The sequence below is a fragment of the Xyrauchen texanus genome, chromosome 35 (genome assembly GCF_025860055.1).
Source record: "Xyrauchen texanus isolate HMW12.3.18 chromosome 35, RBS_HiC_50CHRs, whole genome shotgun sequence".
Classification (NCBI taxonomy): Eukaryota; Metazoa; Chordata; class Actinopteri; order Cypriniformes; family Catostomidae; genus Xyrauchen; species Xyrauchen texanus.
The window spans coordinates 23393748-23421360 of NC_068310.1; the positions used below are offsets into that span (position 1 = coordinate 23393748).

At 37.8% G+C, this 27613-nt stretch overlaps 2 protein-coding genes across 5 annotated transcripts in view; one reads left to right on the forward strand and one right to left on the reverse strand.

Annotated features, from left to right (window-relative positions):
* The window catches only part of LOC127629100 (formin-like protein 3), a 75716-nt gene extending 68122 nt beyond the window's left edge, over window positions 1-7594 (forward strand). For all 4 annotated transcript variants that reach the window (XM_052106160.1, XM_052106159.1, XM_052106161.1 and 1 more), the window contains one exon: window positions 3757-7594. In XM_052106160.1, coding sequence (XP_051962120.1) covers window positions 3757-3787 — 31 coding nt within the window. In that variant the 3' untranslated portion in view covers window positions 3788-7594. The remainder of the gene's footprint in view (window positions 1-3756) is intronic.
* A 136-nt stretch (window positions 7595-7730) lies between these two features.
* LOC127629092 (low-density lipoprotein receptor-related protein 1-like) overlaps window positions 7731-27613 on the reverse strand; it is a 184203-nt gene continuing 164320 nt past the window's right edge. Inside the window, exons 69-89 of the mRNA XM_052106140.1 lie at window positions 23901-24007; window positions 23643-23775; window positions 23369-23491; window positions 23150-23272; window positions 22932-23063; window positions 21303-21440; window positions 21095-21214; window positions 19195-19475; window positions 18741-18919; window positions 17212-17318; window positions 16973-17092; window positions 16108-16284; window positions 15851-15991; window positions 15202-15363; window positions 14780-14941; window positions 14448-14619; window positions 14182-14283; window positions 13652-13722; window positions 13478-13571; window positions 8744-8888; window positions 7731-8475 (exon numbers count right to left, since the gene is read on the reverse strand). Coding sequence (XP_051962100.1) covers window positions 8338-8475; window positions 8744-8888; window positions 13478-13571; window positions 13652-13722; window positions 14182-14283; window positions 14448-14619; window positions 14780-14941; window positions 15202-15363; window positions 15851-15991; window positions 16108-16284; window positions 16973-17092; window positions 17212-17318; window positions 18741-18919; window positions 19195-19475; window positions 21095-21214; window positions 21303-21440; window positions 22932-23063; window positions 23150-23272; window positions 23369-23491; window positions 23643-23775; window positions 23901-24007 — 2927 coding nt within the window. The 3' untranslated portion in view covers window positions 7731-8337. The remainder of the gene's footprint in view (window positions 8476-8743; window positions 8889-13477; window positions 13572-13651; window positions 13723-14181; window positions 14284-14447; window positions 14620-14779; window positions 14942-15201; window positions 15364-15850; window positions 15992-16107; window positions 16285-16972; window positions 17093-17211; window positions 17319-18740; window positions 18920-19194; window positions 19476-21094; window positions 21215-21302; window positions 21441-22931; window positions 23064-23149; window positions 23273-23368; window positions 23492-23642; window positions 23776-23900; window positions 24008-27613) is intronic.

Here is a 27613-nt window from a genome sequence, read left to right on the forward strand (position 1 = left end):
AAAACAATGATATTTTTTTAATGAAAATTAGCATTGATTCAGCCTCATGTTGTTTCAAACCTGTTTGATTTTCATGGAACACAAGAGATATTTTTCAATTTTACAGAATATGCTAGCTTCTCTTTTCCATACAATGGAAATGGACAGTGACCAGTGGCTGTGAAGTTTCCAAAAATAACTAACTACATACATTACGAAATTGATTAAAAGTCTTCTAAAACCATACAAGGGCTGGGTATTGCTGCAGATTTCCTGATTCGATTCCAATTCACAAGCTCTCAATTTGGTAAAAACATTATTTTGTTTCGATATCGATAAATATGGGTATATTTCAGTCAAAATTTCCTTTTTGCTTACATATCAAATAAATTCTCTCTCAATTAATGCTGTTAAATATAAAGAGGACCTTGTAACCACGGTATGTTACGAAAATATACATTTTACATATTTGATTCACTAGTTTTTTTATTACCATTTTGGTCACATTTTAGATAACACACACACATATACATATATATACATATATATATATATATATATATATATATATATATATATATATTACTGCTGTCAACTGATTAAAATTTGTAATCAAATTAATTACATGGTGTCCCGATTAATCGCAATTAATCGCATATACAAATATTTGCAAAGAAAGCCCCTCATATAACAATAATTCAATATATAATGATGAAATAATTATACATAGTTATATTTAAATATTTAAAATGTATATATATATATATATATATATATATATATATATATATATATATATATATATACTATATATATATAAAGGTTTTAGAATAAAATGTATTGTTTACTCATCATATTATTGATCATAAGTCAATCATTGGCATACAGTTCACAGCAATCCATTTCACAAGTGAATTTGTCAATCAGTTCGAGATTTATTATGAGGGCTTGTTTAAAGACCCGTCAAATTACACCTGCGTCAGACATGCTTGTGTAGCATCTCGGGTGCGTTGCGTCATAAACATAAAATGTTTAGGTCACTGTGTCAAGTTAAATATAGTTTAATACTTAGAACATCTTGAGATCCCTTTGTTTAAATTTGCACTCCATCAAGTGTTTTGAAAACAAGAACGTAAAGCGTGTCTGTGTTGTGCTGTCTGCTGGATGGTTGTTTTGTTCACTGTATAAACTGCGCATTGCCACACATCTGAAATTTCAATTGCTGCCCTCTGGAGTAAACAGGTGGTACTACCAGCTTGCATTTCTCAGGAATCTTCCTTATTACGTCCAGGGGCAGTGCGATTAATTGCGTTAAAAAAAAACATTCTGCGTTATTTTTTTATAAAATTAATCGCACTGAATTAGTTAAATCGACAGCCCTAATATATATATATATATATTACACTCACCTAAAGGATTATTAGGAAAACCTGTTCAATTTCTCATTAATGCAATTATCTAATCAACCAATCACATGGCAGTTGCTTCAATGCATTTAGGGGTGTGGTCCTGGTCAAGACAATCTCCTGAACTCCAAACTGAATGTCAGAATGGGAAAGAAAGGTGATTTAAGCAATTTTGAGCGTGGCATGGTTGTTGGTGCCAGACGGGCCGGTCTGAGTATTTCACAATCTGCTCAGTTACTGGGATTTTCATACACAACCATTTCTAGGGTTTACAAAGAATGGTGTGAAAAGGGAAAAACATCCACTATGCAGCAGTCCTGTGGGCGAAAATGCCTTGTTGATGCTAGAGGTCAGAGGAGAATGGGCCAACTGATTCAAGCTGATAGAAGAGCAACTTTGCCTGAAATAACCACTCGTTACAACCGAGGTATGCAGCAAAGCATTTGTGAAGCCACAACACGCACAACCTTGAGGCGGATGGGCTACAACAGCAGAAGACCCCACCGGGTACCACTCATCTCCACTACAAATAGGAAAAAGAGGCTACAATTTGCAAGAGCTCACCAAAATTGGACAGTTGAAGACTGGAAAAATGTTGCCTGGTCTGATGAGTCTCGATTTCTGTTGAGACATTCAGATGGTAGAGTCAGAATTTGGCGTAAACAGAATGAGAACATGGATCCATCATGCCTTGTTACCACTGTGCAGGCTGGTGGTGGTGGTGTAATGGTGTGGGGGATGTTTTCTTGGCACACTTAAGGCCCCTTAGTGCCAATTGGGCATCGTTTAAATGCCACGGCCTACCTGAGCATTGTTTCTGACCATGTCCATCCCTTTATGGCCACCATGTACCCATCCTCTGATGGCTACTTCCAGCAGGATAATGCACCATGTCACAAAGCTCGAATCATTTCAAATTGGTTTCTTGAACATGACAATGAGTTCACTGTACTAAAATGGCCCCCACAGTCACCAGATCTCAACCCAATAGAGCATCTTTGGGATGTGATGGAGCAGGAGCTCGTGCCCTGGATGTGCATCCCACAAATCTCCATCAACTGCAAGATGCTATCCTATCAATATGGGCCAACATTTCTAAAGAATGCTTTCAGCACCTTGTTGAATCAATGCCACGTAGAATTAAGGCAGTTCTGAAGGCGAAAGGGGGTCAAACACAGTATTAGTATGGTGTTCCTAATAATCCTTTAGGTGAGTGTATATATATATACATACACACACACATACATACACCGATCAGCCACAACATTAAACCCACCTGCCTAATATTGTGTAGGTCCTCCCTTGTGCCACCAATCCAGCACCAACCCACATCTCAGAATTGTATTCTCAGATGCTATTCTTCTCACCACAATTGTACAGAGCAGTTATCGTAGTTATCAAGTTACTGTAGACTTTGTCAGTTCGAACCATTCTGGCCATTCTCTGTTGACCTCTCGCATCAACAACTCATTTCCCACCCCTGGAGTCACAAGGACCTACGAAGTAGTGAGAATTGGGCATTTCAAATTGGGAGAAAAGGGGATAAAAAACAAAACAAAAACATTCTTAATTTAAAGAACTTTTTTTTTTTTTTTTTTGGGTAGACAATCCACAGAACGGGTCAAACCAAACTTTTACGCTCAACATGCAAGAGGATCTCGGTGTTGAACTTGCCAATATACAACTCAATCACTGGCAACTTTTACAAGCCAGTGGCTAATCACAGACATTTTTATTCGCATTGCGTGAAATTTTGTCGCATAGCGCAAAACTTGAGGGTTATGCATAAAGTACAAGAATGATTTTCGGATTTAAGAATCTATATCAAAATCATTAAAATGGCGATGGCTTTTTTAAAAAAATCTATATTTTTACCCAGTCCTATACCATACAACAGCTTTGTGAGAGGAACATACCAAAATTTAAGTTGTTATTCACTGAACATCTTCCGCTGTGTTGTAGCTTGAATGTTACTAGCACACATTCAAACCTCACAATACGCAAGAACAGTGACATCAAGCGTGTCAAGCATCATTGGTTCTGGCGACAGATCTTGTGGTACTAGGGTTAACGACTACAAATTTAACGGTACTTTCACAAGCTTTTTTGCCGTTTGGATATTGACAGCCCCACTGGTCACTGTCTACTTTCGTTGTACGTTCCACAAAAAAAAAAAGAACATTTTATGGATTTTGAATGACACATGGCTGAGTAAAAAACTAAATTGTTCCTATAAGACCTGTTGAAGTGCTTATGAGACACTTCATGCAAACTTTAATAGACACAATTATTACATCCAGCTCAAACACAGATTATTACTCCTGTTAACATGAGTGTTCCTGATCGAACTCTCTCCCTTCCACACTCCCAGATCTCCGAAGCCAGCCCTTCCTGCGAGCTGACGCAGTGATCCGGAATGGGTGGAAGTGACCCTAAAGACCCCTCACGCACTCACTCTCTGCTACCCTCCCCCTGCTTTCTTCTGAAATGACTCCTTCCTACAATTCACAGTGACTGAGGGAAGTGCAGGACCAAACCAATGTCTTTCATTTTAAGGGATGGGGAAATTATTTATTGGAAATCCTTTTTGGATTCTGCACTGGAGACTATCAACAAAGCCATAAAAGCAGACTTTAGAACTACCACCCAGTCCTCATGAATGCATGAGGAGCATCACTAGAAGCTTGTGTTGTAAAAGTGGTTCCCTGTGCAAAGTTGTGGATTGAGAAGCAAAGCAAAGAGAGAACAGGCAGCAGTGAGACTGTTCTTTCCTAAAGGATTTATGTCCTATTAATGTGGATTTCCTTATATTGTGCAATCGAAGCTCGACTTTCTGACAGTGGGATCGAGCAGTGAGGTCAGACTGATGTTAACTTCCTGTACAGTGCTTTATAAACTATGAACTCAAAATACTTGTTAAAGGGATAATTCTCCAAAATATGAAATTCTGTCATCGTTTACTCACCTTCATGTGTTCCAAACCCATATGTTTGTATATCAACATGAGGGTGGTGATACATTTTTATTAAACTTTTATTCATTTCAGCTACAGTACTAGGAGCTGGTTAGTCTGTCTCCAGTATTTTAATCTAGACCAGTACTGTGGTTACAAGAAAGAAGTGCCTTTCTGTTGAGTCAGTATTATTTCTTATAGCTAATATTGATGTATCTAAATTTATATCTTTTTGTTAATCCTAATGTTGAAAAATGTTTCATACTTAATGTAAATACAATAAGTAATTGTCCAAGAAATGCATCGCAGCTTTAACAAAATGGCCTGAATAAGTGCCATTTTACTGATCATGTGCCTTGTATTAATGGTGCCTCTGTCCTCACCTGGACCTTTATATGGACCGGGCTTGTTCAAACTGTTAGCATTTGACATATGCAGGATTGGGAGAGTTACTTTTTAAATGTATTCCACTACAGATTACATGCTGTAAAATGTCATTTGTAACGTATTCCGTTAGATTACTCAAAGTAACTAACATATTTTAAATACTTTGGATTACTTCTTCAGCACTGGAAGATTTTTTTTTAAACTTTTTTTGTCTATAAAAACTCTGCCAGTACAGAAAGACATGTTAAATACACGTTAAAAATATATTCTCTGAAAAAAACGAAATATCTTATGCAGTGTTGTTTCTAAAACAAGATCAATCAAACTGATCTTGTTTTAAGTATTGTTTTACAGGAAAACAAAACTAAAAATATTATCAAGAATAAGATTTTTGCACTAATATCAAAGGTCTTACTAGAAAAAAGAAATTATGATCTAACGTAAATTTTCTTGATAAAAAAATGTGATCGTGTCTGGTAACATGTGCATGTAAAATGGCTAGAAATAGCATTTTATCTTAGCGTATAAAGCTGAGAATTTACACAAGGTATATTTCTATTTCTTCTGCTCCAAACTTACTTCAAACTTCTCTGTCTGTATCACATCATAAGAAAGGGTTTCACTGCTGTTCAAATGCACTTTGGATCGCATCATTTATATGAATAAATGTTTTCCATCTGAAAGGACTAAATATTAAATGAAACAAATGACAATAAAATGCAAAGTAATCTCTTCAGTAATCAAAATACTTTTGAATGTAACTATTATAATTACCAATTATTTAAATTGTAAATGTAGTGGAACACAGTTACTCACATATTTGTATTTTAAATATGTAATCCCATTACATGTATTCCATTACTCCCCAACCCTGTGCATATGTACCTGAGTGAAGTGTAGATAATGTAGTTCATGCCATACCATGAAACTTTTCCTAGAACGTTCTTTCCGTTCTCTAACCCTGCAAACTAAATACACCGATTTATTATGCATATGAATGCATTTGACTTAGTTTTGATAATAATTTAAAATGGGATATTGGACCAATCCAAAATTGTAATGACGGCAGAATATAATCGCTTGGGTGTGCAAGTTCACCAAATTACAATTTCCCGAAACAGTAATGAAATTAAGTACAACCATTATTTGTAGGAAAGACTCGGTTATGTTTAGACCAACAAGATCTGTTCTTTATATTTTTAAATGTTTTATAAGATCAGAGAGGAATTTAATTGTTGAAAAAATAGCCTATAATGAAACAATATAATGTGATTCCTTTTGCACTAGTATTAAATACAAAGCAATTGCATTTGATTGTCTTACGTGGCCGTTTATGAAAGGATCACATTACAGTACGACACCGCATATTAACTAAAACTCAAAAAAGAAGTGAACAAATACAACACTAATGTTAAATTCTCAATTGTGTAACAGTATCTTATTTCACCAATGGCTTCATAGACACTGAACATTCACTGAACTGAATTTCATATTGTTGGCACACAGAATAAACTAAATCAAGCCATTTGGGAGGAAAAGCACAAATAAAAGGTGAATGTACCAAAATGTGGATGTTATTTAGTTGATATGGACCAAAAAATGCAGTGGTTACCTGGATATTCAAAAAGTGTGGACCTGTCATAATTTTCAATAAACATATTTGAGACTCACCTTTGTCTTCATCACAATATTCAAAGACATTAGCACATTTTAGTTTAAATACTGTCAGTTTCACTTCTGTATATTATATGAATAGCCACATTATTATGTATCTTGTTTATAATAAATACAGTACAAGCTAAATATATATATATATATTTTTTTACTTTGGCCTGAACTAAGACAAAATGTTTTTCTTCTTCTTAAAACAAGTGTGACTTTTTAGAAACAAAAACTAACCACTTGTACCATTTGCCAAGCTACAGCAGAGCACCAACCCAGAAACCACTTATTTTTCTGTACACATTTTTATTTCTCAATATATCGTTGTTTTGTAACTGATGGAAGATCTCCAGGTCCAGTTCTCTCTCATAAAGAAGGGCTGAGCCACCATGCATTTCTACTATAAAAAGCAGTTTAATCATCTTGTATATAAAAAAAAATCATGAAACAATACGAACCAACAAAACTACAGAAATAGTTGTAATGTTGTGTGAAACTACTCGTCTGTGGGCACTATGGGCCAAGCTAAATTACATTTGATCGTAAACAGAGCAGTACCTTTATGTTAAGTCCAGACGATCGGGTGAATATTGTTAACATGTATCTGTTGAGCTGCAAAGAGTCTTTTTGGCGTTGTTGGATCCATGCATTAGCCTAAGAATAACCTCCGTTAGAAAAAATGGAGGCTCAGCACCATCAGGGCTGGCTGAGTCTCTCTACAGGTCAGGCAGATGAGAATGGAATAAAATAGCAGCAAGGCAGTGAGTTAAAACTGGATCCACATGAACCTCACAGGAATGCACTTACATTAGGCATAAAATCCATAAGACATAAAACTATTCAAACTAAACGTGACACAGTTCCCACTGAAGTGATATGGAACAGTTCTCTTGAAGCCTCACAGTCTGAGAGCAGACGCAAGCTCTGGGTTTGTCTTTTTGTTCCTGGCCCACTGGAAGACAAGCGCCTCGCTCCTTTGGATGTACTGATCGCTGACACGTGATTGCTTACACACACACACACACCAAGGCCACTGATACACACCCTGGAAACAGTTTTGGAATGTTCTCTCACATTGACCGCCTTTGTTTCAATTCATTCACTCATTCGTAAAATCCATTATGACATCAGAGTGCCGCGTTTTGCATCTTTTCATCCGGTTAAAAAAACAACATCAACAAAAAAAAAAAAAACAAGCTAAAACAAAGACAGCTATATACTGGTATTTGTATGGGTGTCTGCTTGTATTCCTGGGTATATTCGACAAGACACTTTGTTAATTAGCCTATATATGTAAATATATATAAAATCAATCTGTGCAAGGAGTAAGACAATCATCGTAAGCGTTGTTCTCTGAGATAAAGTACAGAAATAAAAGCGATGCTGACTCATCCATGTCTTGCTAATCGAAACACACAAACACACGCACATACACACCTCCTGCGTGCATACTTTCTCAGCCATATGAAATTGGACACAGGCAGAGTCAGCATCAGTATCATTCAGTCTGCCAATCCCTCCTCCCTTATTATTTCATTAGCAACACTTGGCAAATTTGCAGTTCCCAAAAGAAACGTTGATCTCTAAACAATTAGTATAAAAATAAACTTAAAAACAAAAACAGAAATCAAATAGAATTTCCCCCATCTTGTTGTTGGCATCTGGTTGAGCACAGAGGTAGTGGCTACATGGAGAGGAGGGGTGAGAAACTAAGCCAAGAAAGAAAAGAAAAATATATGTATAGAAAATGCGTTCTTTCGTTGACCAGAAGAATTTCTCGGAAAATAAAATATAATACTGCAATCAATTACAAAAGTTGTCCTTCATGTTTTTTTCTTTTTTTTTTTTACATTTTGTACAGTGTTCTTGCTCTCTTGTTGCTTTTCCTCTGATGTGTAAAGGCATAAAGGTCTGCGTGCATGTGGGTGGGGGCCATGGCTTCAGGCTGCTCTACCCCAGCGGATCTCCCATGTCCTCGTCCCCTGCAGACAGCAGCTCCTTCTTCTCATCTGTGCTGGCCAGAGAGTTACGGCTATTATGGGCGCCCATGTAGAGAGTGGCGTACACCGGGTTGGTGAAGTTTGTGGGCTGTGGGAGAGACACGCAGTGGGTTAGGTGTCATGAAGTCACAAGAGCTGTACAACAATTATACATTTTTGGCAGATGGGAAGTTGGCAGTATGTTTACAGCTGTAAAACACCTAGTAATTGTGTCTCAGCAAGGTGAGCCAATCACAAATGGCCAGTGGTAAACTGAAGCAATATTTAAAGTTCTTATGTATAGAACATGTAGCAGAACATCCTTGGAATTGGGACTTATGTTAACATTAGCCCTGAAAGTAATTTTAGGGCGTCACCTTATCTGGATCCAGAGTGAAGTCAGAGTCTAGCAGCTCCCCTGCATCATCATCAGGCTCTCCTTCGTAAATCTTGTACGCCGGGTTACCGATCTCAACATTCATGGCTCCGTTTGTCATCCTCTGGTGTTGGAATCCCTTAGCACTGTGGACAGAAACACCAGTGAGCCGTTACATCTTTATTCAAGCTTCTTTTCAACACACTTCTGTAGGCTGAGCCATAGCACAAGAACTTACATTACACTTGCACACACAAAGTAGCCTTTCATCAAGCAACTCGCAAACATAGAGACACAGCTTACATTCCACCAGGGTCAGTCCTGCTGTATATACACATATAGGAGCCATGACACTTTGGCCTTGTTTTTACCTGGTATTAAAATTAGTCTCAGGTGATCTGATCACTTAAATTCAAGGGCAGTTGAAAATGTAACCACATTGGCATTAAAAATTGTCCCTGAAAACATACTCATACTAGTTACTAATCAATCAATAAAACAAGGTTTTCGCTAAAACAAGTTTTTAAAATTTAAAGAAACAAAAAAATACCCATCTGATCAGAAAACTTTGGAGAAGCATATATATATATATATATATATATATATATATATATATATATATATATATATATATATATATATAACTATGGGAATTATGCCCCCAAAATAAATCAAAACTGTGTTATATTTTAGCATCTTCAAACCCTTTGCCTAGAATTTGCAGACATGTACTCTTGACATTTTCTCAACCAACTTCTTGAGGTATCACCCTGGGATGCTTTTTAAACGATATTGAAGGAGTCCCCATCTTTGCTGGGCACTTATTGGCTTCTTTTCTTTATTATTTGCTCAAAGTCATCAATAAAAATAAAAATTATTTACATTTTTGTTTTATAATGAAATAAATGAATATGGTGCACAATTATATTTTTGTCTACAAAACTAATTTCAAACATTTAAGCATACGCCTTCAGATCAAAAGATTTTTTTCCTACTGTGAGTTCTAGCCTAACAGCTATAATTAACAGTTCTCTAATGAACGGAGTGGTACCTAATAGTTTTAAACATGCAATTCTTCATCCCTTGTTAAAAAAAACCTAACTTGGATCATACAGTATATCACAACTATAGGCCAATTTCTAAATTGTCTTTTATTTCGAAAATTTTAGAGAAAGTGGTCTATTCACAGTTATATTCACATCTGAATACTTATAATATTTGAGATATATTCCAGTCAGGCTTTAGGACCTGTCATAGTACAGAATCGGCACTGCTAAAGGTCACTAATGATGTATTATTATCGTTGGATTCTGGATCACATGTTGTTCTAGTTTTATTGGATCTGAGCGCTGCCTTCGATACAATAGATCATGAAATTCTTCTCAGTCGTCTGGAGTGTTGGGTTGGTGTGCAGGGTATAGCTCTTCAGTGGTTTGCTTCGTATTTAAAAGGCAGGACAGTTGCTGTGAATCTGGGAGACTTCTCTTCCACATTGGCCCCTTTAGTTTGTGGTGTCCCTCAGGGGTCGATTTTGGGACCGTTGCTGTTTTCGCTCTACATGGTTCCTTTAAGCAGTGTTTTTCGAAAGTATAGCATTTCATATCATTGCTATGCAGACAATCTCCAATTTTACTTTCCTGTGAGGCTAGATAATACCTGTTCGTTGGACAAAGTACAGGAATGTTACAGTGACATTAAACTCTGGCTATCCAGCAGCTTTCTCCAATTGAATGAGAGTAAAACTGAGGTTTTGATTGTAGGCTCTCCCGTCTTATCTTGCTTTCCTGATCATTTGGGTTCTTTATCCCTAAAGACTGAGAATCATGTAAAGAGTTTAGGGGTGATCATGGACTCATCGCTTAACTTTAAGAAACAGATTGGTGCTGTTGTCAAAGGAAGCTTTTTTAACCTGAGGTCAATTGCTAAAGTAAAGCATTTTTTATCTAGTGAGGATTTAGAAATTGTAGTTCATTCTTTTATTACATCTAAGCTTGACTACTGCAATTCTTTATATATCGGTCTCCCCCAGACTCTGCTTGTCCGCCTACAGTTAGTGCAGAATGCAGCGGCAAGGCTTTTAACGGGGGTGCGAAAGAGAGAAAATATTACTCTAAATTTAGGATTGATTTTAAAATTCTCTTGTTTGTTTACAAGGCATTGTCAGGCCTTGCCCCCCAGTACATCAGAGATCTTATAGTTCCTTACTCTCCTTTTAGAGTTCTCAGGTCCTCCGATCAACGACTTTTAAAGGTACCACGTTGTAACTTAAAATCAAAAGGAGATCGTGCTTTTTCCGTGGTAGGTCCCAAACTTTGGAATAGTCTCCCATTCCATGTGAGATCAGCTCCATCGATTACAACTTTTAAGTCTTATTTAAAAACTTATTTATTTTCTTTAGCTTTTGAATAATGTATGTCTGTTTTTTGTTGTATGACTTTCATGTTATTATTCTGTAAAGCACTTTGGGGCAACGTCTGTTGTTTAAAAATGTGCTATATAAATAAAGTTGCTTGCTTGCTTGCTTGCTTTTAAGATCATGAGAAACATTTCCGTCAAGTGTTTCAAAACTTTTGACCGGTAGTGTATATATAAATATTTTATTTTATTTTTAATCAGCTTGTAGTAACAGTAACACGTTCACGAATGATGTTTGTAAAATCACAATATCAGTGATCCTTCTCTCGAAATCCGATCACATCAGAGACAAATCCTAACCTCTGTGTGACTACTGTGTGCATTTTTCATTTCCCTTTTTGATTTATAACTAGTAGCACCTAATAAACAAGAATAATTATATATTTTTTAATTCTAGAGAAAATAAGTTTTCCTAAATAATTATATCCTTATATGTGGACAGCTGGACTAAGTTGTGAAATTGTAAGTAATACCAAGCAATAAAAAGTCTGATGTTTTTCATCAAATCGTTTATTATGTGTTGGTTATTTATTTTTGAGATGGACATTACAGCTGATTTTCTATAAACCTGAATTAATCATTCTGATTAAAAGTTATGACCAGCATCATCCAATCACTGCCAATCATGTTAAAATAATCTACAATTCTGAATCTATGTACTGATTATCATTGTCCCAAGTCAGCAGAACATGTAGAGTGGTCCAAACATCATCTGCAGTCTAAAACTGAACTTTTGGTCAGATTTTAGGAGTGAATGCACTTAGCTGAATAGAAAGCTATAGGATGCTCCCTTGCTCCCTATTTAGTGAATTACTGAACCTCCAGTGTGCTGTCTGGCTGCAATTGTCTCAGAACAGTTAGAAATGCACCTTAATTTCATCCTAACCCCCATAAAGCCTCTGAAAGCAAAATATTTCAGCCTTTGCATGAATACATTTATTCTAAATGTGAAAATGCATAGTAAATATATAAGAATGCATTTATTAAGGTTAATGAATAGAACCATATTGTACCACAGTGATAAAAAAATAAAACGATAACAAAATTTATATTAAAATGAAACAAAATGACCGAAGTTTAACCCTTAAATTACAGTGTAGAGTCTTGCGAACAGTATTCAGACAGTTTTAAAATTAATTTAAATTATGCGTTGCGTATAGCGAAGCCAAAATACAACATCCACACATGTGGATGCAGGGTCGCACGAGGTTAATACCAGGTGTAAACAGAGCCAGAGACATAGCTAACATCTACCAGGGCCTCTCCTGCAGTATATATACACATACAGGAGCCATGACACTTTGAGGAACAATTCATGCGCTTTCAGGTGGAGACTGCCAGCCAGAGTGAGCAACTCTGCAGGGTCTCAGAGAAAGACATGGTCCATTACAGTAAATGATGAGCCAAACACTTGAAGCACAGCGGCACTGGTCTCACGAACATACGGATATAAATGAACACACGTCTACATGATTGCATGAGGGAGGGGGGGTTGTGAGGGACAGGACACAGCCCAATGCTGCATCTTGCACCAACCAGTTGATCCATTTAAGCAATAGATCCCTGTGTTGAAATAGCTAAAACCCACAGGAATACCACAGTAACAGCACAGGATCAGGCAAGAGAAGCAGAGAGAGAGAGGGAGAGAGGTGGGAATGGGAAAGGAAGAGACCCTGCTGTAATAGAGTCAGAGTTACCGCGAACATCTGGAGCTGGGCTTGCCCCGCCTCACAGACCTGAGAGACAGAGAAATGCAGTTTTACCACCAAGAGAAAGAGAGACAAAGAGAGAGAGTTGGAAACTGAGTATAGCCCTATATTAAATTTGGGAGCATGAAGGAGTTAGCGTTCTGAAATGGGCTTTCAACAAGGGGTAGCAAATCATTGGGGTCTGTAGCAATAAAATAGAAACTATAAAAAGAAAATGTGTTAAACAAAATATACAACATATATTACATTAACTCAAACCAAAGCTAAAGTTCAGCTACGATTTCCATTCGCCCTCCCACATTAAAATGTATTAAGGAAAATTACAAATATACAGTAGACATATATTACTTATTTTAAAGGCTTTGTGATAAAAGCATAAAGTATGTAAATATATTAATATGGTACTAAACTCATGTTATACTAAGCCAGGCTTAAAATGCAACTCAGAATGCAATCAAATTGTACATAATATATAACACATCCCTGCTTTGTTGAAGACAAGAAATGGAGGGAAATGATAGGGAAAAAAAGTCTGATCAATGTAGATTGTGAAACAGTCATAGAGAGTCTCCTAGCTCCTTTTCATATATTGAGATGGAGATTTTACTTACCCACGCATTCTTTTCTTGTACCACACGATGGCGCCAACCACTAACAGTGCTAGCAAGAGCAGCAACAGCACAGGGATGACCACTGATGCAGTATCTACACACAGAGGAGACATATATTATCACTGCCCTGATTCCTTCTTTGATACAAAGAGAGATGGAAGTGCTGGCACTTACTTCCAGAGACTGAGGTTTGAACAGGAGCGACATAGAGCTGACAGCGAAAACCTTCCCAGCCTGTGTGACACCTAGATAACACACACATACTTTGAATCACTTGCAATCTCTAGAGATGTTTAGCTCAATCTTGGTTCAAAAGCAATACATTATCGCTCTCTTAGAAGGTAAGCACCAGGCCATGCAGGTACACTGTCTTTTATCTGATGTATTGATAGTGTATAAGGGGGTACCACAAGGTTCACTTGTGGGTCCATTTTAATTGTCTACATACAATTTTTGTGAATTTTTACATTTTATGCGTATTATATTATCTATTGCTGTGTATCTTCCATAAGCATGACTTTACATAATTTAAAAAATGCATTTGATGTAATACAAGTTCAGCTTTATAAACTGAAGCTTGTTGTAAAGCTGAAAACGTCATGCAATAGATACCCAATCCTGACACTTAACAGCTGAGAGCAAAAGTAATTTCCTGTGTACAGCTTTGTTAAAGAGAGGATTTGTGGCATCTTTGGCTGTTTTACCTGCAATGTGGCAGCTTAGTTTGCCCATCTATAGAGCACTGGCCCTCAATACAGAAGTCATCACAGGTGTAGCAGGTGGGCCACAGCTTTTTATCAGCACATCTACACACACAAGTACATAAATCATACCATATCATCTCACAAACAGCACGCAACTGATTCAAATCCATTTTCAAACTCCTATGCAAAAGGTTTAGTGCTGGGATACAGATGTCAATGAATGCCCTATGAATCAGTTCCAAGCAGATTAATGTACCGGTACGTACCTGCATGCAATTCCTCCAGAATTAAGCAGTTCACATTTGCCCTCACCGCAGTATGCACACTTATTCAGCTCACACTGTGTGCCGAAGAACGAGTCAGGACAGCGGCAATGTTTAGTGCCATTCATCATCTGCATACAGATACCTTTATTCTTACAGAAGTCGTCACATTCACCTGCCAACACAGAGACAGATACAGTTTAGCAGTTACACATCTGAGCAAATAAAACACACTTTAAGGCTTAGTAATGAAACAACTGATTTAAAAAAACAACAAGGTATTAAATATTTTAGAGTGGAATTAAATATGTTTTTTAGTGATGAATCACACTCACGATACTGGCACTGGTCACCAAGAAAGCCATCTGGACAGCGGCAAGATGGCTGGTTGCCCTGGTTTACGGAGCAGTTGCCCCCATTCTGGCAGTAGTTCTGACAGGTGTGCAAGTTACATCTGGGCCCAGTGAAGCCAGTCTGACAACGACAGGTAGGAGCACCTGACAAAAAAGGAAAAAGACAGATATCCCTGCTCTAATTTATGTGTACAAGATATACATTTCAGGAAGTAAATTAGCATCAAATGAAAACTGCACATGGATAAATAAAGATGTATGAGAAAGATCAGAGATGACAAAAGTAGCATGTTGAAATGAGAAAGGAAAAGTTCTCTTTACAAGAAAATCGAAATCTTTCTAATATAACTTTACTGACGGAAAAATAGGGATATTATATTTGTGTAAATTTCATGTGTGTATACCTGTACGTGCCGGTGAGCAGGTTCCTCCGTTCTGACAGTAGTCTCTGCACAGGTTGATTTCACAGCGTTCTCCACTGTAACTGGTGGGGCAGTGACACTTGGGCTTCCACGCGTTGAGGAAGCAGCTACCACCATTCTGACAGGGAATGTTACAGGTCGTAGCTATAAGAAAAACATGACATTGCGAGGACGAAGTATTAGGTTAAGTTTATAGAATTTCATAATTTTAATGTTGAGATATGTGTGGCAAGCAGATAAAAAGCAGATGGGCGCTAGATAAAAAAAAGAATGCATTACAAATACAAAAACATGAACAATACCAGAGATAAATAGCCAAACTCAGATTTTGAGGACGATTTGATTACATTTAATAAATTGTAAGTCTACTTTGAAATTACAAGAATGTTTTTTGCAAGCGTGAATTCTTAAAATGGGTGTTTGATATTTCACAAGCATGTTTTAATATTTCATTATATACAATTTAATAATTTTTGAACAAATTAATAATTATTGTGCACAAAAATTATCTTTTTATTATCTTGACAACCCTGTACTTTAGTTGAATGTACTGTGGTAATCAGAACATTGCTCTAATTGTAGTATGAATTGGGATATTGGTGTAAAAGCAGCAATGTGAGGAGGATCTTACTGATGGGGGATTGCGTTGCCGGGGGCACCTCCACACAGGTGCCGTTGTCAGGGATATGATCATTTGGACAGATGCATACTGGGCCACTGGGACTGAGCAGACACAACCATTCACACTTCTTCCTGTCACATGGGTTATTCACTGTAAACAAACCCACACAGTCATATTCAGAGTCAGATTGGAATATAAGATGCAATATTACATTCACATCCAAATAACACCACACGCATATTATTGGCTTTCACGCAAACACTCACTCTCTGGCTGTTTGTAGCGATGATAGAGCACTATGTCTGTAGCATGGTTGATGCCCGTTGTCAGATTTTCAGCTTGACCTTTGCCAAACTTGTTGACCCGGAAGACAAAGTTGTTGGTGTAAGTGACCCCATAAATGTAATCCTCAAAGATATCAATGCTGAAGGGGTGGAGGAGATCTGTAAGAAAAAGAGAAGGCAATTTATTCCCAAAACATCACACTAACCATAATACTATATGCTATCATTAATAAATAAAAAGCTTATAAAAGTTGATCAAAACTGCTTATAACAGAACAGAATTCAACAGAACAGCTTGTTTTTTTGATACCCAAATTATTAAAGATACAGTTGCTGACAGTCAAAAAGATATTGCTGTATTCACACATCCTTTTACAGGGTTCCCACACTTTGACCAATGAATAACCGTGATTTTTTTCACAACCTTTCGAGTTGTTTGTTATTACTGGATAAGGATTTTTTTTAAATAATTTCAAAGAATTGCTGGTGTGGATTTCCTTTTGTACAGTATGTCAGGAACAGAGCATTTAAATAATTAGGCTTAAGAAATTAAACTTAGTGTAAAATGTCTCCATCAAGACCCTCAACAGACATACTGATGTTGTCATGGTGGTTTGCTGCAAGTTTTACTCTACAAAGACCAATATCCAGACAATGAAATATTTTAGAGCAAAGCAAAACTAGAAACAGTACATATTAGAATACAATAGACATTTCTATGATTTTACATGCCTTTTCCAGGCCTTAAAATCACAACTTTAAGATTCTCTGATATTTCCAGGTTTTCCATGACTGTGGAACACCTGATTTCATTCCAGAGCATAAAAGCACACTCATTTTACTGAACTGTTTTTGGTGTTGGATACAGCCACCACAGGGTCAGAGCCATCCAGACGCACACTGCCGATCACAGAGAGCTTGACATCAGCCCAGTAAAGACGCTCATTAAAGTAGTCCACAGCAAGACCTGCCACACAGAAAAAAAGAGAAACATTCATCAACACATGAACACAGAAATCACCATAAATTCTCCTATGCAGCAGAATGTATTCAGATGGTTAAACGCAGTACTGTATGGAGTCAGACCTGTAGGCCACTGGATGTTCTCATGGACCAGGGTTTGTCTAAGAGTCCCATCCATGGCTGCAGTCTCAATCTTTGGGTGATTGCCCCAGTCGGTCCAGTACATGGTTCTGAGATATAAAACAATTATCATTTACAAAAATAAGAAAAATACACATTAAAGCTCCAAGTTAATAATGCATTAAAGGAATATACTGGGATACATAAAAGATAAGCTCAATTGACAGCATTTGCAGCATAATATTGATTACCACAAAACACAGCATAATTTTGACTCGTCCGTCCTCGATAAAAAAGCAACAATGTAGGTGAGGAAATGGAAGTGAATGGGGCCAATTTTAGGTGGGTTAAAAAGCAGAAATGTAAAGCTTATAATTATATATAAGCACTTGATACTGTATAACATTAATTCTGTTAAAACTCATTTATTATTTGAGCTGTAACATTAAATTTGTTTAAAGAAATAGTTCACCTAAAAATGAAAATTCTCATCATTTACTCACCCTTATGCCATCCCATTGTGTGACTTACTTTCTTCAGCAGAACACAAATAGATATTTTTAAGAATTGATCAGCTCCTTTGGTCCATACAATAAAAGTGAATGGGTGCCAAAATTTGGATGCTCCAAAAATCACACAAGTCAGCGTAAAAGTAATCCATACGACTCCAGTGGTTAAATAAATGTCTCCAGATGCGACATGATAGGTGTGGGTGAGAAATAGATCAATATCTAAGTCTATTTTTACCAAAAATTCTTCTCCCTGTTCAGTCAGTCTTCATTTTAACTTTAATTTTCACATTCTTCCAGTGTTTTTGTTGATTCACATTCTTCATGCACCCCCTACTCACCACACCATTAATATCTCTTCTGAAGATATGGATTTTACCACTGGAGTCGTATGGATTACTTTTATGCTGACTTGATGTGATTTTTTGAGTGTTAAAATTTTAGCACCATTCACTTGCACTGAATGGACCTACAGAGCTGAAATATTCTTCTAAAAATCTACATGTGTGTTCTGCAGAAGAAAGTCATACACATCTGGGATGGCATGAGGGTGAGTAAATTATGAGAGAATTTCCCTTTTTGGGTAAACTATTACATTAAATGACTGTTTTTGTGGCAGAATACTAAATTACCAGGATAACAGGGGTTAGGGTTTTTATTTTTTTTAGTAAAGGAGAGACGAGACGAAAGAGATTTTTGTGGTAATCAACATTATGCAACAAATGCTGTCGATTGAGCTGAACTAGTATTCCATTATATTTAGAATATTACTTTAACTCAAATCTACAAAATTAAACATGTTGTTGTACCTTTAGATAACGTTCAACAACTTTGATAATTGGTGTAAAAATAATGCTCATTTTTCATTCATGTTAACTATTACTTTAATGTTTTTTAAAAGTTTCATCAATGAAACGAAATTGATAAAATATTTACGTAACGTCATAGTAAACTAGAAGCTGTTTCAATTACAATACATACGTACATATTATAAGAACAAATTACATAATACATGTCTTTTACCCTCTCTGGGGATCCACTACAATAGCGTAAGGTTCATCAATCATGCCAGAAATAATAGTCTTCCTGTGCTGGCCTGAGATCTGAGCAACCTCAATCACATCACGACCAGAATCGGTCCAGTACAGATTACCAGCCACCCAGTCCACTGCGATTCCACGTGGCATCTTCAAACCTGGAATCTAAAGCGGTGCCAGGGAAAATTTGGAAAAATATCACAAAATGTTTTAAAAGGTGAGGCATGTAATTTTTCATCACGGAATGCAATGAAAACAGAAAAGAGCAATGTTTTGATAGCGCTGCAGTGGAAATCCACATACAAATAGGTTACTTTTAGCTGTCTCCGCCAATTAAGTTTGGCTGGGAGAATGTATTGCAGCATTGAAAGAAAAAAGCATATTTTACTTTTATGTATGAAGTTCAATATTTAATATTTAAAATGAAATTATTGACTTACATCTAGGTTGGTGACACTGCCTTCACTTTGTCTTTTGTTGCGGTGAGAGTTAGATGATGGACCTGATGATGTAGTAGGCAACTGGAAGGATGAAATACCAGAGGTATGCCAGTTGGTCCAGAAAATGCGATTGGTCTTCACATGCAAGTCCATGGCATCAATGCGTACGTTGGCGTCACCCTGGAATGTCTGCTCATAAACCCAGTTGCGCATCCCAGGATTCAAACTGCGGATCTCATTATCATCCGCGATGTAGAGCACCTGCTTATTAATGTTCAGACCTGCAGACAACCAGAAAAAGTTGCAAAACATTTCTATTTTGATGACACTGATTTAAAGGGTATTTGACTTAAGATAGAAGGCAAGGCTCAGGGTTCACACGACTTTTGACTAATGGTTTTTCCTTGACTTTTCATTGATTTTTATAAACAATAATTGCGATTTCCACTGAGAAAGATCAATATCTAGCCAATAAAACATTTCAGAGCATAATTATATATATATATATATATATATACACACACACACACACACTCACCTAAAGGATTATTAGGAACACCATACTAATACTGTGTTTGACCCCCTTTCACCTTCAGAACTGCCTTAATTCTACGTGGCATTGATTCAACAAGGTGCTGAAAGCATTCTTTAGAAATGTTGGCCCATATTGATAGGATAGCATCTTGCAGTTGATGGAGATTTGTGGGATGCACATCCAGGGCACGAAGCTCCCGTTCCACCACATCTCAAAGATGCTCTATTGGGTTGAGATCTGGTGACTGTGGGGGCCATTTTAGTACAGTGAACTCATTGTCATGTTCAAGAAACCAATATGAAATGATTCGAGCTTTGTGACATGGTGCATTATCCATCAGAGGATGGGTACATGGTGGCCATAAAGGGATGGACATGGTCAGAAACAATGCTCAGGTAGGTCGTGGCATTTAAACGATGCCCAATTGGCACTAAGGGGCCTAAAGTGTGCCAAGAAAACATCCCCCACACCATTACACCACCACCACCAGCCTGCACAGTGGTAACCATGCATGATGGATCCATGTTCTCATTCTGTTTACACCAAATTCTGACTCTACCATCTGAATGTCTCAACAGAAATCGAGACTCATCAGACCAGGCAACATTTTTCCAGTCTTCAACTGTCCAATTTTGGTGAGCTCTTGCAAATTGTAGCCTCTTTTTCCTATTTGTAGTGGAGATGAGTGGTACCCGGTGGGGTCTCCTGCTGTTGTAGCCCATCCGCCTCAAGGTTGTGCGTGTTGTGGCTTCACAAATGCTTTGCTGCATACCTCGGTTGTAATGAGTGGTTATTTCAGGCAAAGTTGCTCTTCTATCAGCTTGAATCAGTCGGCCCATTCTCCTCTGACCTCTAGCATCAACAAGGCATTTTCAGCCCACAGGACTGCCGCATACTGGATGTTTTTCCTTTTCACACCATTCTTTGTAAACCCTAGAAATGGTTGTGCGTGAAAATCCCAGTAACTGAGCAGATTGTGAAATACTCAGACCGGCCCGTCTGGCACCAACAACCATGCCATGCTCAAAATTGCTTAAATCACCTTTCTTTCCCATTCTGACATTCAGTTTGGAGTTCAGGAGATTGTCTTGACCAGGACCACACCCCTAAATGCATTGAAGCAACTGCCATGTGATTAGATAATTGCATTTAGATAATTGCATTAATGAGAAATTGAACGGGTGTTCCTAATAATCCTTTAGGTGAGTGTATATATATAAATATTCTGCCTTTTCAGGCCTTGATATCCCAATTTACAAATTCCCTGATATTTCCAGGTTCTCCATGACCATGGGAACTGTCATGTCTGGTCTTGGACTAGTCGAGGTTGAGAGAGTTTATTTTAAAAATTAAAACAGCACGCACTGTCAGCCTTGCATGTGCCATTAATCCTGGTGAAGTATTTGTGGCAACTGCACTTGTAGGATCCCTTGGTGTTGTTACAGATTTGAGAACAGAGGCCAAACTGCATGCACTCGTTCTTATCTGAAAAGAGAGTATGGCAATTTTTGAAATCTTCATATGCACCTGTCAATAACTATCTTTAGCTCCTTTCAAGATAGCAGTGCAATACCTTCACAGATGTTGCGTCCAACTTTCTGGAATCCTGGTTTGCAGGAGCAGAAGGTGTCTGTGCCGTTGGTCACACAGTGAGCCTCACTGCCGTCTCCACACAGAGATTTGTTACTCCTACAGTCATTCAGCATGGTGTCTATACACACAAAGTTTAGGTTAGATGACTATTCCAAATATGCCACAGAGATTAAAATATTCATATTTATTACACTGCTCTCTGGAACACTTCATTATGCTCGGTCATTTCGGGAATTCTGTGGTCAAATATTTTTCTAAAATGACCACAAAACTGTATATTTGACTGTTTTCCCTGACAGTTTCATCAGGTAGCACTGCACTTCTCTTTCTTCTCGAATTATATTTTAGAATTTGGAAAAAAGCCATGAAATAAGCAATATAATGTACAGTCACTTGATATATGTACAGTGTAGAGTAAGGCTATCTTAGCCATAAATTACAAATGACAATTCTGAAGAAAGTAGTTGTAGTTAATGCTCTATTTCAGAGATACAATTTCAGGTTTACTAAACAATATTATGCTACTGTAGTAATTCAAGCTAATCATTATTGGCCTTTCAAATCTGTATCTAAAAGAATATTGACTTACATCTTTTTTTTTTTTTTAAGCTTACTGCAAATACCTAATAAATGCCAAACAAATGAATCAAAATGTCTTTATTTTAAAATTCATTTAATTGAAATTAATTTATTAGCAGTTTAATTAGTAGCTAAACAAAATGTTTCTAATTTACTAGTTCATTAGTATAACCAAAATGTATAATTATTATCTAAATATAGTTCAATAAACTTAAAATACCACCTAATTAGTGCACAATCCAATAACTAAAGTAGGTACAAATTTCACTTTAGAGCATGGGGTCAAGTTGTCTTTAATACAACACTTTTGCAATTTGTAAGTAAAATCGATTCTAATTAGTCATAATTACTGTCTTAATGTATTTAAATAAATGTGAACACCAGCTAATAAATGCACAACAAACCAATAAATCGAATAGGTAAACTTTTCACTTTAGATTTGAGTAATGTATTAGTAACAGCTTTGTAAATACAATACTAATTAGCCTAAATTACTGGCTTAATCTTGTTTAGTAAACTTGATTTATGATGGATCACTGAAATATAGCATTAATAACATTACTTTCAACACAAAAATAACATGTATAGTCATTTGTAAATTATGGCTAAGATAGCCTTAATCAACATTCAGTTAATTAATAATTACTCCCTAAATCATTCTTAACTAGTGCATTATTGTGGACCCTTTAAATAAAATGTTACCATGATGGGCTGACTTTACATTATTCCTCTTTACCAATCTGCATGATGTAGCTCATAACAGTGGGTAAAATAAAAAGGGACAGAAGACTGGGATCTACCTTTACATAAAAAATGCAGTCACCAACTTTATGATGTTTTTCTTTAGTCACAAATCATGTTATGAAAAATCCAGATTTGTTTTTTAACAATTTCTTTTGATAACGTAATCAGGGTCTTTTAGCCTATAAAACAAGACAGACTGGCACTGGAATCACAACAAACTCTGAATATATCTATAAAAAGAAACAGACTCCTTCCTAATAGCTCAAAATATAATTGTCTAACTGACCTGTCTTGCAGCCGATCTCGTCTGAGCCGTAATCCTCACAGTCGTTGAAGAAATTGCAGCGCAGGTTGGCGTTGATACATTTGCCATTGCTGCATTGGAACTGGTCTTTATGGCATGTGGTCTTGTGGTCTCCTGTACAAACATGATGTCACAGGTCACGGAAATTACCATTTAAAAAAGTACAAATTCACTTAAGCTGCTTAGAACACAAAACTCACCACAGTTGGCCTCATCTGAATTGTCCCCGCAGTTGTCCACACCATCACAGCGCTTTCCACTCCAGAGACACACACGATTATTCAGACAATGGAAAGTTCTTGTGGGCGGGCACTGGAAGTTTCCTGAGAGATATTAGAGGTAGGAAGAAATGTGGTGGCGTTAATGCTGTTTTTCTCCCTCTAGAATCCACAATAAACACGATAAATATTTGCTCTTACGGCACTCGTCAGGGTTCTCATCTGAGTTATCGCCACAGTCATCCTCCCCGTCACACTTCCAGGACAATGGCTTACACAGAGTGTTATTACACTGGAACTCATCATGGGGGCAGTGCCGCACCACTGAGAGAGCGAGCGAGAGACATACGGAAAAGAAGAGAGAAGGAATATGAGATTTCTTACAATCAAAAGTATCGAAGGCTTTAAATCTATTATGTTTTATTAAAGGACACAGGACAAACTGATTAACACAAGACATACAGTATATACTCACCAGAAATGTCACAGCCCTCCTCATCACTGCCATCGATGCAGTCCGCATCAGCATCACAGCGCCAGGGGAAGGGAATGCAGTGTCCGTTCTTACACTGAAACTGACCCTCCACACACTTCAGATCACATCCATGCTGAGGTACACACACACAAACACAAACATTGCAAACTTTAATTAAACAGTGTCTTGATTATTGTTATAAGATATACTGTATGGCAATGCCCAACATCACTTTATAAGTGGAGGTGCAGCAGGTACCTCATCAGATCCATCTGAACAGTCATGATCTCCATCACACTTCCACCTCCCAGCAATACAACGTCCATTAGTGCAGGAAAATTCACTCTCTGAGCACTTACGTGGCTCTGAGAGAGAGGGAGACAAGGAGGAAGGAAAGATGCAAAATATGAATTTGAAGAAAAATATGTGCCATGCAGCATATTGAAGTTGACTGACTGACATAGGAGGAAATAAAGGGTAAAACTGAAAGACAGGGGCTATAGGTCAGTTTAGAGAAAACACACATATGCCATTCTTAATTTAGGGGTTCCCACTACTGTTCTTCAATGGATTTCCAGTCATTTATGTTCATGATTACTGGAAAAGTATTTAAGAGCAATTTCCAGCAGAGCGGAGTAAAATTGAAAATGGAAGTGAATGGGGACTGACCATAAATGTTAAAATACATACACTTTAAGTATAGCCACAATACGTAAACATTGTGTTAACATGATTTTAGTGTAATACAATTTTTTTTATAACATTATCTGTGTAAGCTATATCCAAAATTACTTTCCAAAATTATTTTCAATGTTCTAACAGATGTAATGACAACAAAAGCCTGTAATCACGGTTTTAGAAAGAAGTTTCAACCGATAAGGTATGTAAGGTTGTTCACATGACATTTTAAATGTAACTCATTTCAGACACTGATCTGAACAGCCGACGCTCGTTAACTGACCCACATGTGTAAAACACTGCCTGAGCACGCGTATCAAACTCTGGCATGATCTTTATTATAATATGAATAATATATAAAATTTTATTAGCTGATCTCTTTCAAACATTTGTTTGGTATCTCACTATGGGTAACGCTTCGGCTGTGGCCAATACTGGAAGCACCAATAACACCGTGTCTGTCAGTTGGCAGACCAATCACAGCAGTGATGACGGAGTTACTTAACAATTCATCTGGCAAACCGTTCAGGTACATCGCAGAATGTGGATGTTCTTCTTGCGAATATATTCACTGTCAAAATGAACATATTTTCTGCTATATTTATATTGATATTCTCAGGCTGGCATGAACCAGCACATCAAGGCAGGTTTGCATTTGTTCAGCAGAGTTTTGTGCTGTTATGTCTTCCACCCGGCGCATTGTGGTGGTTTGGCAGATGGACAAGTCTTGTCACATTTAAGGGATTAACACAGAATCAAGTGGCATGTTGTAGTGAACTGCTTCAGTGTTGAGTTCAGGTTCTGTTATGGCAACTGCAAGCTCCCGTCCATGTGCTTGTGGATATATGATCTCGCCTAAGGATTCCACCCGATATGTATTGCCTGGCTGGGGGTCAGGCAGGCAAAGGCTGCACTGCTAATCCATTGTTGCACGCATTGTTCCCATTTCGTATGGAGAATTTTGGAAAGGAGGGTGCGGGTTGCGGCATCAAATGCCACCTCGCTCCTCACAGCAATTCAGACCGAGTTGGAGGAGGACCGTAAAATTGATGAGGGGTGCCAGATGCGGCATTATGGAAACAGATCTGCATTATTGAGGATATAAACCTACGTACGTCAAGAGGGGCTGTCCAGAGCAGTGGCCGCAGCATAGGTCATACCATTGTGGCTGAACAGGCAATTTGGCTTGGTCTGTCTGGCTTGTCTGAGATGGAGAAGACAGATTGCCCCGGTGGAGCCGAAAGCCCTCATCGGGGCTACAGTGTCCACAATCGACAGGCAGCAGTGTATTTTAAGGAAAAAGGATAGGGAAGCGTTCGAGACCTGCCATCACCGAAAATCTACTGCTTGCCCCCACCAGCCATCATGTTCTGGGTTCACAACCCATTTTAGAGGTAGAAAATCTGGGTGTAGAACCCAGACCAGGCCTCCCCAGCCCCAGCAGTCAGTGCAGGGATGGGCACAGCTGAAACAGCCCCAGCCAAGAAGCAAGGCGTCTAACCATCAGGAGAACAAGAAAAGATGGTTGACCAAGCCAGTGTTTCAAGTTATGGAGCCGGTAAACAGAACTTGCAGTGTGTCTCTGTTTCACCCCTACATCAAGAAGTGACTTTGTTTTCTCCCCCTCCGGCTAAGAGGACTCAGAAGGGGAATCAAACCATAAGTATTGTGTTACACGGTTCATGCACAAACGATTTAATGAGTGTTGGCACCATTTTCCCCAGTGCCTCTCAGTTTGCATCTCCCTTCTCCACCCACGGGGTCAGAAAAGAGAGAAGAGTAAATTTTGCACAAAAACATGTGTGACGAAAATAAAAATCTCCTCTGTGAATCCAGACAGTGGGCCGAGAGCATAGCATAGTGTGAAAAACACAAAAAAATATCACAAAATAATGCCGAACTCAGAGCTGCAATCCCCAGTTCTGAGTTTTTCCCATTCTGGATTTGCAGAACCTTAACAAACACCTTAGAAGTAACAAGTTCATAATGCTGAAAACGCTTTCTCAGTTTATTCGTCCCAGAGACTGGTTTACATCAGTCGATTTGAAGGATGCGTACTTCCATGTAGGCATCTTCCTTCACACAGAAAATTCCTAAGATTACTTAGGGAGTAGATTCCAAATTTTTGCCGGTGCCTTTCAGACTTTCATTAGCACAGAGAGTGTTCAGCAATTGTGTGGAAGCAGCGCTAACACTGCTGATTACGGGTCTCAGAGTGTCTGTTTATCTAGACCAGGGTTGTCAAACTCAGTTCCTGGAGGGTAACAGCTCTGCAGAGTTTAGTGTCAGCCATTTCCAAAATGCCTCTTTGTAATCTTCAAGCACTCCTCAAGACCTTGATTAGCTGCTTCAGGTGTGTTTACTTAGGGCTGGAGCTAAACTCTGCTGGACTATTTCCATCCAAGAAACGAGTTTGACACCCCTGATCTAGACGATCTACTCCCCTGTGCGCCGTCATGGCAGCAAGCAGGGATATATATACAAGAATGCTGGTGTCTCATTTTGTGAGTTTAGGATTCAAAATGAACAAGACAAAGAGCTGTCTGATGACCTCACAGGAAATAATTTATCTAGGTATTAGATTGAACCACGATTAGTATTGAGCATTTCTGTCAGAGGAACGCATTGGATCGATTCGTGGTTGTCTGTCCCTTTTTCAGAAAGTGAAAAATGATGTGAAAAACTCAAGATTGTGTCTACGTCTATTGGGTCTGATGGCCTCGACAGTGTCAGCCATCCCATTGGGACCGCTGCGAATGCGAGTGTTTCAGCATTGGATTCAAGTGCAGTACTTGTGTCCATGCCGACACTTAAATCGCAGAGTGAGAATGCCATCAAAGGGGTTGCTCACTCTCCATTACTGGAGAATCCCTGCTTTCCGTCATTAGGGAACACCTTTGGGGGTGGTCTCTCTAAAGAAAATGGTGATGACAGAAGTGCTACTCACAGGTTGGGGTGCGGAGGAATAATTCATTTTCATCATACATATAGGTGTGTTATAGTTTAAAAATTATAATTGCGAGTCATATCTTTTCTAGTTAATGCTTTAATTTCCTATGGCAACTCGCCCATATCTCTCCCACAGCGGACTTACATGAAAGTAAAAAAAAGAATTTGGGCCACTTTCAGCTGCGGTGTGAATGTAGCCAGTGTGTCTTTTAACTTTATTTGTCATTCACTTCCATTGCAAGTGTGCCTTACTTAAACTGTGATTTTTGCTTATTTTTTTTTTTATAAATTAGGGACAAGTTGCAATTTGTTTTTACATTTTATTATTGTAATCAACATTAAGC